This window comes from Macaca nemestrina, chromosome 7, assembly GCF_043159975.1.
Source record: "Macaca nemestrina isolate mMacNem1 chromosome 7, mMacNem.hap1, whole genome shotgun sequence".
Lineage (NCBI taxonomy): Eukaryota > Metazoa > Chordata > Mammalia > Primates > Cercopithecidae > Macaca > Macaca nemestrina.
Window position 1 is genome coordinate 98536109 of NC_092131.1, and position 12752 is coordinate 98548860.

A 12752-nucleotide genomic window follows, 5' to 3' on the forward strand; every position below is an offset into this window, starting at 1 on the left:
GGCCGGGCGCGGTGGCTCAAGCCTGTAATCCCAGCACTTTGGGAGGCCCAGACGGGCGGATCACAAGGTCAGGAGATCAAGACCATCCTGGCTAACACGGTGAAACCCCGTCTCTACTAAAAAAAAAAATACAAAAAAAAACTAGCCGGGCGAGGTGGCGGGCGCCTGTGGTCCCAGCTACTCAGGAGGCTGAGGCAGGAGAATGGCGTGAACCCGGGAGGCGGAGCTTGCAGTGAGCTGAGATCCGGCCACAGCACTCCAGCCTGGGCGACAGAGCGAGACTCAGTCTCAAAAAAAAAAAAAAAAAAGAAAATCAACGCTTCAAAAGAAAAGAAGATGGCCCAGGAACAGGCATTTTACAGCTAGAATCCAATGTAATCACATAATCCCAAGTCCACAGATTCTATAATGGCCTTAGCATCACCTTGGAGTTAAAGGACAAAAGTTCCAACCAGAAGGAGTTAGGAATAACCAAGTGGTGGGAAATACAGGAAGAAGCAGTAAACATAAAACACTCTGAAAAAACCTGGCAGAGAAAGGAAGGAGGGAAAGAGCACTTTACTCTAGCCTGTCTACCCAGGCCCACCCCTGACCTCTGCTAGAGCTATGAAAGTTTTTACTCAACATGGGTTTTCATGGAGCCCTTATTAACCGGGAGGGCTAAATCATTTCAGTGTTACTACATCAACCAGTTTTATCACTCCAAGACATCAGACAGGCATTCTAGCTCAACTACTGTGACTTTATTACAGCATATATTGTAATATTTACATCCTAAAATTATCTTGTGCTCTTATTTGCCCTTTTGAGAGCTGATATCTAAGTCAACTCTTCCATGAAAAATCTACCATGTGGAGTTACTCACTACTGAGTACTCTTACATGAGTAATAAGCTTTTGGAGGAGGGCAGGGAGCTAACATGTGAAAAGGATGTATACACAGAAAACCAAGAGCCTTCCTTAGAAGTTCTCATTTTAGGATAATGATTATCAAAGGCATACTCCAATCATTCTGACTGGCTTGTAGGTCCATCCAATCTGTAACTACACATTATTAACTTTGGAACTGCTCACTTTAACCTTAAAAGTATATTTTAAGCTGGGCGTGGTAGCTCAGGTCCATAATCCCAGCACTTTGGGAGGCGCGAGGCAGGTGGATCACCTGAGGTCAGAAGTTCAAGACCAGACTGGCCAACATGGTGAAACCCAGTCTCTGCTAAAAATACAAAAATTAGCCAGGCGTGGTGGCGGACACCTGTAATCTCAACTACTTGGGTGGCTGAGGCAGGAAATCACTTGAACCTGGGAGGCGGAGGTTGCAGTGAGCCAAGATCGTGCCACTGTACTCCAGGCTGGGCAATAGAGCAAGATTCTGTCTCAAAAATAAATAAATAAAGTTAAAAACCAAGCATATAAAAATTTGTCTCTCCTCCCTATAATTGGATGGTTCAGGTAATTTATTTTCCTTAATAGAGCAGAAAGAAGTCTTCATTTGTATCCTCAGATATCCTACTGTATATTACTAGAAAAAATGGCTGTAGGTTTCATTATCAAGATATACTAATGAGTTTTCATAAGCAATAAAGGTCTGCTAGCTTGTCCTCGGCTAGCAACACATTTGTACTGTAGGGCAAAGTAGATACCTTCTTCACATCAGCTATCCGTTCCTTCTTAGAGGCTGGCTTCTCTTTGGCTTCTGGGAGGACTGGCTGGGATTTAGAACCTGCTGATTCGCTCTCAGATTCCGACTGACTCTCAGAAGATTCAGAACTGCTATTCGACTCGCTGCCATGTCCACTTCCTGGATCACTTCCCTGCTCACTTTCCGACTGACTGCCTGAGTCTGAACCCGAAGCTTCTTCAGAGGCTGAGTGACTTATTTTGAGAGAGAGAGAGAGATTTAAAAATATTTAAGAACCGCCACACGAATCTTTAAAAAAAAAAAATTCTCATGGTAAAACATTTACAGATAGTAATGCTGATAATATAAGACCAAAATCTTCAAATTCACATTTATACTTTTACATTCCAAGTAATGTTATTGCTACCATTCTCAAAATCCCCAATAGCTACCATTTCCTGAATGTTTACATGATGCTACAGAGCAGGTGATTTCTATGGACAGACTCTTGACAGACACTCTGAACATGGATATTACTGTCCCCTTCATTCAAATGAGGCTGAACTGAGGCTCTTAAGTATTTAAGTTAACTCTCACACCTAGTTAACATAGTATGATTTGAAACCAGATAGATATGAATCCACTAAGTCTTATGTATTAAGTATCATTCCCCTCTCAACAAGAAAAAAACAAAACACAGAACAATACCAAACCAAGCAGGCTGGGCATGGCGGCTCATGCCTGTAATCCCAGCACTTTAGGAGGCCAAGGCAGGCAGATCAGAGGTCAGGAGATCCAGAGCATCCTGGACCACATGGTGAAACCCTGTCTTACTGAAAACACAAAAATTAGCTGGCTGTGGCTGCACACACCTGTAGTCTCAGCTACTCGGGAGACTGAGGCAGGAGGATCGCTTGAACCCAGGAGGCAAAGGACACAGTAAGCCAAGATCGTGCCACTATACTCCAGCCTAGAGACAGAGAGAGACTTGGTCTCCAAAAAAAAAAAAACCAACCAAGCTGGACACAGTGGCTCACACCTATAATCCCAACACTTTGGGAAGCCTAGGCAGGAAGATTGCTTGAGCCCAGGAGTTCGAGATCAGCCTGGACAATATGCAAACCCCATCTCTTCAAGAAAATGTTTAAATTAGCTGGGTATGACGGTGCGTGCCTGTGGTCCCAGCTACTCAGAAGACTCGGGTGGGAGGATCATTTGAGCCTAGGAAGTCAAGGCTGCAGTGAGCCATGATTTGCCACTGTACTCCAGCCTGGGTGTCACAGTGAGACTCTGTCTCCAAAAAACAAAACAAAACAAAAACAAAGCATCTTACCCAAAGAGGAAGAATGCAAACTGGTTGCAATTATCCAATCAGCGGTTCTCACTAATAGGTGCAAATGAGATTCATCTGGGGTGGTTTGTAAAAATTTATACACATTAACCTCAATCCAGAGGCCTTGCCTTATAATCTGCAGTGAGATCCAGAAGTGGTAGACTTAACAGAAACAAGTAAACAAAAAGGGCACTCTGATGCTAATGAGAACACCCAACCCAATAAAGACTGCTATCGGCCTCCACACATCTCCCTTCCTTTCTTCATTCCAAACATCCCGTAGGGAGCAGCAATCTAAGCAGGTAGATGACATCTAAAGGAACAAACCAGAAACCACAGAGACTGAGGGGTGATAGAGTATCAACCTCAAGCACAGAGAAAGCAATATCCTCATCTTCCTCTAATGGTGAAAAAGCAACTGAGGGGCATGCTGGTAGAGGGGAAGATACTCTGAAGCAAAAAGACCTCAAATGGATGGACTCTACACCAAGAGGTGGACTGTCCACTCTACTCTTTTGCTTGAAAACTACCTATCTTTGCTCTGAGGGGGGCAAGGAAAAACCCAGAACCTACAGTAACATTAACAGAAAAGTCCCTGAGTTCAGAAGCCAGGAGATAAGACACATGGCACAAAACCTGAAAGGGTAAAGGGAAGCTCTATATTTACCATCACTGCATCTTCTAGAGGTGCACAGGGCAGTACACTGCAAACTAGGACTGAATCAAATAACACCATGCGATCCACAGCACATTACAATACGGAGGCCTTTCAGTTACCATGAGGAAGCAATGAGAAAAAAATGGGAGAGCAGGGGTCGGGGGGAGGTTCCCAACACTGGGAAGGGGGGAAAGATGAGAAAAACCATATAACTTCCTGATCACCTAATAGGTATCAGACACTAGGCTAAGTACTTTACATGTGTATGTATGTGTATATATGTGTGTGTGTGTGTATATATATTATTTTGCTTATTCCCAAGAATAATACTATTAGGCATTATTATCACCATATGAAGGACGAAAAAAACTGACATCTTTTATACAACTTGGTCAATGGACAAAACTAGAAATTGAGGAAGAGGGTGAGGGGGCCAGGATTCCAATCCAAGTGTGGATCTAAAGCTCATTTCTATTTTACTCTAGGGGTCCAAAAGATTAGAGACTCAGAAAACTTAACTCTTATCCCTGTTATACAAGGCCCCAAAACAGGCATCCCTGTCACAAGTGACTCAACAGTTTCAAGACCTCATTATAATTACTGACTCTTTAACCCTTTGCACAGTCCAAGCTGACTAGTCCAGGTGACCAAAGCATCTGAGTCACTTATTTTATACCTGTGACCAGGCAGGTTGACATCAGGAAAGAAAAAAGAAAAGAGAAGAGCTGGATAGTGACAGGATCACTTAAAAGGTGTGGGCTCTGGCATCGCAGTTTCCATTTCAGTCCTAGATCACCTCAGGCCTGTGTCATCTTTTAACCTGTATCAACCTATGTGACATCTACCAGTAGTGTCAAGAGAGCATCTAATGCCAGCTATGAAAGCAGTGCCCTATAAATGCCAAAGCCCTACCCAAACAGAGGAAATGTGAGCATATCACACCCAAGCTGAGATTCCCCTTCTAACACAAAATTCTCCCCAGCTAACACCCATTAGTGAGTCGTCACCCCACAATCCATGACACTAGTTGGAATTTATTAGTTTTGCCTCCACTATTTGCTCATGGACAGACAGGTACAGAGACAGCTCCAGAATTTCCTCATAAGTAAGGAAGGGATTTATTTAATAGAAAGGGCAGTCTACTTGAAAGGGATGTTAGGCAAGGCAGTACCTGGAAATTATATGCCCATAGCAAAGGCAGCTGAAGGCTTGTTCACTTCCCAGGCATCCAGGTCTTCGGGTCACTGAAAACATCCAATTTCAGCATGCCCTATAAAACCTGGCCTCTGACAATTTCTCAAAGCACATTACTTAATCATTTCTTCCCTCACTCCCACTGCTCCAGACTCCAGACCTAGCATTGCTCCCCTCTAGCTCCTGCACCCACTGCCGACACAGCAAACTAAATACCTCTCTAATTTTGAGGCCTCAGGTATCACCTTCTCCTGGAAAACATCGTTTGGTCTCCTATCCTAAGCTCAATACCTATCAGATACTTCCACAATACTGACATATGTCATAGCAGTTACCACCACCGAGATGGAAAACAGGCAGCCACATCTCAAATCTGAGCTTCAATTACCATGCCCTGCTGGCTATCCATACTTTTAGCAATGACACACATGCTGTCCTAGAAAGACTCGCTCCAAAGCTCCAGCAGCTGTTAACATCTACACTCCCTTGCCTCCACTTGTCCCATACTACAAAGTAATCTGGCCGCTTGTCAACCTCCCCAATAAACTTGCAAACTAAGCACATCTCCTTTGATGTTCTCTGTGCCTGGTATGTTAGAGGAGGATTCAATTGCACATTCATTCGCTAGAATGTACAATTTGCCTCCCCTCTGAAATAACATATTTAGTTTTTCAACTACTACAATGTTTAACTCCAGATGAAAGTTTAAGAATAGAATCATGTTTTGGCAATCACCACCAATAAAACTGTCACAGGACAACAAGTCTATACACTCCTAGGAAACAAAAAACTCCAACGGCAACAAAAAGACTGAAAATCTTTACCAACTAAAGACCCACAAAAGGCAGCATTAGTTTACTGAAGATAACTAGAACAGTCCAACTAGAAATGTTTACTGTTCTGTGCTGAAAAGCGGGAAGCACTGCAGATGGGATGCAATGGAATGCCAATGTCCGCATCAGGATGTGTCTATACAGATGCCTATCTCATTCCCTTTGAACTGGTTTATACTCTAAATTCACTACATTTTATATAACATTCCCCTATTAATGGTACATTTAGGTTCTTTTCAGATTTTTCACTTAATCAATAAGTTGCAAATATCCTTGATACATTTTCCATATTTCTGTATTTTTGAGTAGAGTATATGTATTTCGAAACTGTTGACTGTACCCATAAATATCTTTCCACATATCTTCTTGTGTAGCTATGTGTTTCTGAGTTTGTGTAGGAGAGTGATTCCTAGAAATTTAACAATGCATACAATACCTTCTGGGGAAAAAAAAAAAGCTGTATTTCTGTCAGCACATATCTATGTGTATAAATGCATTTTAATCACCACATTGCTAACACTGGTTCATTCTGTTGGGGATGGGTTATTTGAAGTACATTTGTGAGCTCCATGGATTACCTGTGTAATTTCAAAAATAACAACAATGAAAATCAAACCCAACAAAAGATAAACACCAAGTTCACAACCATATTTACCTTTAGGGGTTGATGGAGGCAGATGCCCTCAGGGAATGATACTGGTGACATTTTATGACTGAAACTTAGTAGTGAAGCTTAATAGTGAATTCACAGCACTTCAATATATACCTTAAGGATTTTTAATGTCTAAACTAGTCAACTGTCTAAAATATGTCTAACCATAAGAGTTAAATCCAAAGCAAGGGCTGCAAGTACACCCCATCCTATACAAAACAAGCAAAGATTTGAATGAGTGTTTTAAAAAAGTGTTCTTAGGCCAGGCGTGGCGGCTCACGCCTGTAATCCCAGCACTTTGGGAGGCCAAGATGGGAGGATCATGAGGTCAGGAGATGCGAGACTATCTTGGCTAACACGGTGAAACCCCATCTCTACTACAAATACAAAAAATTAGCTGGGCATGGTAGTGCACCTGTAGTCCCAGCTACTCAGGAGAATGAGGCAGGAGAATCACTTGAACCCGGGAGGCAGAGGTTGCAGTGAGCCAAGATCGCGCCATGGCACTCCAGCCTGGGCAACAAAGCAAGACTCCATCTCCAAAAAAAAGAAGTGTTTTTATACTGCTTTTGAAACCAGAAAATCAGATGTAAGACTGAATACAAATACTAAGCAGGGGAACTGCTTAAAGGCAGAAAAAAAAGTCTTAATAAAGGCATTACTTAATTTTCATACTTCTCATAAGAGGAGTAATCACTACATAAACTGGAAATGGAAAATAAGATCGCGCCACTGCACTCCAGCCTGGGCAACAGAGCCAGATTCCATCTCAAAAAAAAAAAAAAATAGTGTAATTATGGGCCAAGCCTGTAATCCTAGCACTTTGGGAGGCCGAGGCTGGTGGAACACCTGAGGTCAGGAGTTCAAGACCCACCTGGCCAAGATGGTGAAACCCAGTCTCTACTAAAAATACAAACAATTAGCCAGGTGTGGTGGCATGCACCTGTAATCCCAGCTACTTCGGAGGCTGAGGCAGGAGAATTACTTGAACTCAGGAGGTAGAGGTTGCAGTGAGCTGAGATCACACCACTGCACTCCAGCCCAGGCATCAATAGCCAAACTCTATCTCAAAAAATATATATATATATGTGTGTGTGTGTATATGTGTGTGTGTGTATATATATATTCGAATTATTCCCTTAAAAAAACAAGACATTTCCTAAAAGACTATGAATTGCCATTAATACCTAATAAATATAACAGTAAATACTATTAGTACTAAGCTGTACCTTTAGTGCTGGTTTAGTACAGGAGGCAGAAAGCCCACAAGACTAATAGAAAGGGTCAAACTGAATTAGTGGGTGGAGTCCTTTAAGCTTTCACCTAAATAACAAAGTAATAAAATTAGCTGACTACCAATGGCTTACTTGTTACAGGGCAATTAAACATTGGATTTTCAGGAATGACTATCCAACATATATATAGAATCTTCATGAAAAACAACTATCTGAAAATTATTCAACATCTAAATTGCAAACAACTTTTATAATTTTTTACTTAACAAATAATTAAAAGGAAAATACAATACACAGATAAAAGAACAAGTCAAAACTGGGAATTCAGATTCCAATCAAAAATAAATGCTGATGAGAAAAAGGTTTACCACTTCCTTTACTTGTGGACAAAAAGGTATTGGTATCTCTTCAAAATACTTTCTGAAGTAGGTAAAAATGGAGTGATTAACCTTCTTGCAACTGGGCTTTGAAACGGGAGCCATTAAGTTACTGTTCCATTTTTTAATCGCCTTTTCCCAAATGGCCACAAGAGGGCAGCACAGCAACATTCCACTTAAAAGGAGCAGGTCTGTGGGAGCCCCGCCTAAAAGCCGCCATTTCACTTTAGTGTTTATTTTCCTAACTTACAAAATGGCCGAAAATTGCTTGGCAGAACTTAGTGTTTTTGTTGGTGAAAGCAAAATCTGGCAAAAAAAAAAAAAAAAACACAAAGCAATCTACGCTGGAATTCTATAAAACTTACTTCCAGGCTAACTTCCTACAGGTGATACAATAGCTAATATATATGGAGCACTTATGTGTCAGGCATATGCAAAAATTCTTCCAATCCTTACCTATAAAGACAAAGCCCAAGAGTGTATGTGTGTGTCACCCCCACAGTCTGAATTATGCAATCCACACTATCAACTATCAGCGTTAGGTATCACTGCCCTTATTTACATACATTCTTCAGTTGAACTGATTATTAAACCAAAGTTATTGTGTAACTATTCCTTCTCAGTCACTTCTATGTGTCTTAAGAAGATGGAAAAGCAAAGAAGACTAATAAGTCACACTTTTTTTTTTTTTTTTTTTTTTTGAGACCAAGTCTCGCTCTGTAGCCCAGGCTGGAGTGCAGTGGAGTGATCCTGGCTCACTTTAACCTCCACCTCCCGGGTTCAAGGGATTCTCCTACCTCAGTCTCCAGAGTAGCTGGGATTACAGGCATGCACTACTGCATCTGGCTAATTTTTTTGTATTTTAGTAAAGACAGGGTTTCACCATGTTGGCCAGGCTGGTCTTGAACTCTGGACCTCAGGTAATCCACCCGCCTCAGCCTCCCAAAGTGCTAGGATTACAGGCATGAGCCACCGCACCCGGCCACACATTTCCAATTGGTAAAGAATACTGGATGTAGTTCTTTAAAATCTCCACCTTTAGTTCAAGTCCTGTGCTTCTTCAGAATAAGATTATTACTATAAACCAGGTTAAAAGACAACAGACTGGGAAATAAAATTTCAATGTACACATAACAAAGGATATAGATATACAACATATGAAGAATTACATATCAAAAATCCAACCAAAAACTGCGCAAAGAAAATGGATATGCAATTAGAGAAGAAACTGAAATGGCCAATAAACTCATTTTTAAAATAACTAAACCTCTGTTAATTTGGGAAACATTATAACTGGCTATTTTGCACTCATCTGTTTTGCAGAAATTAAAGTCTCATAGTATTAAATAATGGTAAGAATAACCAGTAACCTTTAAAATGTATATGAATCAGCCGGGCACAGTGGCTCATGCCTGCCAGCAATTTGGGAGGCCGAGGCGGTCAGATCACGAGGTCAGGAGACTGAGACCATCCTGGACCACATGGTGAAACCCTGTCTCTACTAAAAATACAAAAATTAGCTGGGCGTGGTTGTACACGCCTATAGTCCCAGTTACTCGGGAGGCTGAGGCAGGAGAATCACTTTAACTTGGGAGGCGGAGGTTGCAGTGAACTGAGGTCGCACCATTGCATTCCAGCCTGAGCAACAGGGTGAGACTCCAATTCAAAAAAATAAAGTGTATGAATCCTGCAATTCAATTTGTGGGCATGTAACATAGACAAATTATCAAACTTGTACAGGACGAGGCAAATAAATATTCAGAGCTCTGCTCACAAAAAAACCTAAATAATCCATATACCCATTTATGAAAATGCAAAAGTAAACGTGAAATATTCACACTATGCAACTAAATGCAGCGGCTAGATTAGGGCTGAATTAGGTCTGTAAATATTGTGAGCCCAAAAGTATCTGAGACAGAGCTCAATCAATTTAGAAAGTTTATTTTGCCAAGGTTAAGGACACGCCCATGACACATCCTCAGGAGGTCCTGACATGTGCCCAGGGTGATGGGGCACAGCTTGGTTTTTACACATTTTAGGGAGACATGAGATATCAAGCAATATGTGTAAGATGCACACTGGTTTGGTCTGGAAAGGCTGGACAAGTTGAAGCAGGGGAGGAGGCTTCCAGGTCATAGGTGGATAATACACAAACGGTTGCATTCTTTTAAGTCTCTTGATTAGCCTTTCACTGAATATACAAGTTCCATGTGAGAAGAGAGTAGAGGAATAGTCATTTATCTATCAGTCTGGCTTAGCAAAACAACAAGGCAGAGGAAGCAATCACATATGCATTTGTCTCAGGTGAACAGAGGGATGCCTTTGAGTTCTTTGTCCACAAGGAATTTCCTTGTGGGCAAATTGTTAGGGAAGTATGTCGCATTTTTATTTTTCTAGCTATTTTACGCCAAAATCATAAAAGTGACCCTAGCTGTGTCCAACTTTTTTATTTTAAAACTTTATTAGTCCGGGCATGGTGGCTGGCTCCTGTAATCCCAGCACTTTGGTAGGCCGAGGCCAGCATATCACGAGGTCAGATGAGACCGTCCTGGCTAACACGGTGAAACCCCGTCTCTACTGAAAATACAAAAAATTAGCCGGGCATGGTGGCGAGCGCCTGTAGTCCCAGCTATAGTCCCAGTTACTCGGGAGGCGGGCAGAAGAATCACCTGAACCTGGGAGGCGGCGCTTGCAGTGAGCCGAGATCACGCCACTGCACTCCAGCCTGGGCGACAGAGCAAGACTCTGTCTCAAAAAAAAAAAAAAGAAAAAAAATTTAATTATATCCTTTGAACTTTTCCGAATTCTTAATTTCTGAGAAAAGAGGTCTGTTTGTAACATTTAGAACTGATCAGTTCTAAGGTGCAGGCCCTCCCCAGGATTCATAAGTGCTCTCAGTAGTCACCCTAACACACACACTATGGACCCTCCTTCCAGTGTTAAACAGAATCTATGGAAGGCCACTAATTTGGACTGAGCTCCTAGACCCTAACAGACCAAACCAAAATGGAGTCACTCATGTTAAACTTCTAAACTGTTTACTTTACCTTCAGGAGAGAAGATACCCAAATCCCTAAACAGGCAGTTTGAGTTGGCATAAGAAGTTCCCTCTGCTTTAACCCTTACAAGCAAATTAACCTCAAGTAACCTGATGTTAAACAACCCACATTTTCCGACTAAGTTGTTTCCCTGTTCCTGCTCAACCTTATAAAAACCAATTGTTCCGCCATGCCCAATGGGCACCTATTTTTTTATAGATGGGGTGCTACCTAATTTGTTAATCAACAATAAAATCCAATTAGATCTTTATACTCAATTTGTTGAAATTTTATCTTTTGACAGCAGAAAAAGGTACATGTATAAGAAAAAGTGCACACAAAATGCTGCTTATAATTTCAAGGGATAAAAAGGCTAAATTCCATCAAGTACCTCCCAGATTAAGAAATCCAGCGGTAAAGAGAGAAAAAAAAATTTACCTTTAATAAGTATATTTCTGGCCAGGCGCGGTGGCTCAAGCCTGTAATCCCAGCACTTTAGGAGGCCGAGACGGGTGGATCACGAGGTCAGGAGATCGAGACCATCCTGGCGAACACCGTGAAACCCCGTCTCTACTAAAAAATACAAAAAACTAGCCGGGCGAGGTGGTGGGCGCCTGTAGTCCCAGCTACTCGGGAGGCTGAGGCAGGAGAATGGCGTAAACCTGGGAGGCGGAGCTTGCAGTGAGCTGAGATCCGGCCACTGCACTCCAGCCCGGGCTACAGAGCGAGACTCTGTCTCAAAAAAAAAAAATAAAAAAAAAAAGTATATTTCTAAAATTCACAGCTGAAGCCAGGCAGGCATCACCTTAGCCTCTTCATGCACACTACTTCTGCTCCCCAATAACCAAATATGACTGGTTTCCATAGCACCAAACTATTAGCACCCAGGTATACATTAGAGAAACACGTATTCTACCAAGAAGCCTAGATAAGGTACAAATTAGATAAAGCACTTCGCAAATACCTACCTAATCAGGATCTGGCAATGCGCTAACATACAAAAGACAAAGGAAGCTTTCTATTCAGGTAAAAACGAAAGTCTTTGTAAATAACCAAGCTGTGAAAGCAGTTACAAGGGGAGTTCTCCCCAGAATTCATTAACAAAAGAATACTTAACCACCTCAGGCAACATATTTACACCCATTAAAGCCCTAAGGACGGACAGATGGACCAATTTGACCAAGAGTTCCTTTCAGCCCTGTGAGTCTTGTCTTTAGTTAGCTAATGTTTAGGTTATAAACTTCAGACTTTTATAAAATATATGGTGCTTTCAGCAACTCGCAAAATTCAAAGGAGATTAAAATATCTGATTACCAATCCCAATAATAAATGTGAAATGTATGCCCATAACGTCATGGGAGTAAGAGGGGTTCCTGGATCAGGCCAGAGAAGAAACCACAAAAGGCCTCAACTTTCTTACTAACAACCAACATTCACCATGGCAAGCACGGTTTCTCAATCATAGGTTTTTTTTGTTTGTTTGTTTGTTTTTTGGAGACAGGGTCTTGCTCAGGATGGAGTGCAAATAATGCCATCACAGGTCACTGCAGCCTCAACCTCTTGGACTCAAGCAATCCTCCCACCTCAGCCCTCCAAATAGCTGGGACTATAGGTGTGTGCTGCCATGCCCGGCTAATTTTTACATTTTTTGTAGAAATGGCATCTCCCTAAATTGCCCAGACTGGTCTCGAACTCCTGGCTCAAGGGATCCCACCTCCGCCTCCCAAAGTGCTGGGGTTACAGGTGTGAACCAACGTGCAGAGCCTAGTGGTTATAGATGCGTGAGGCTGGATAATTTGTTACTGTGGGGAG

General features: G+C 41.9%; 1 protein-coding gene across 5 annotated transcripts in view; it reads right to left on the bottom strand.

Annotated features, from left to right (window-relative positions):
* LOC105479354 (chromodomain helicase DNA binding protein 2) overlaps nucleotides 1-12752 on the bottom strand; it is a 140375-nt gene that overhangs the window by 105838 nt on the left and 21785 nt on the right. For all 5 annotated transcript variants that reach the window (XM_071100628.1, XM_071100629.1, XM_071100630.1 and 2 more), the window contains one exon: nucleotides 1643-1874. In XM_071100628.1, the coding sequence (XP_070956729.1) occupies nucleotides 1643-1874 (232 nt within the window). The remainder of the gene's footprint in view (nucleotides 1-1642; nucleotides 1875-12752) is intronic.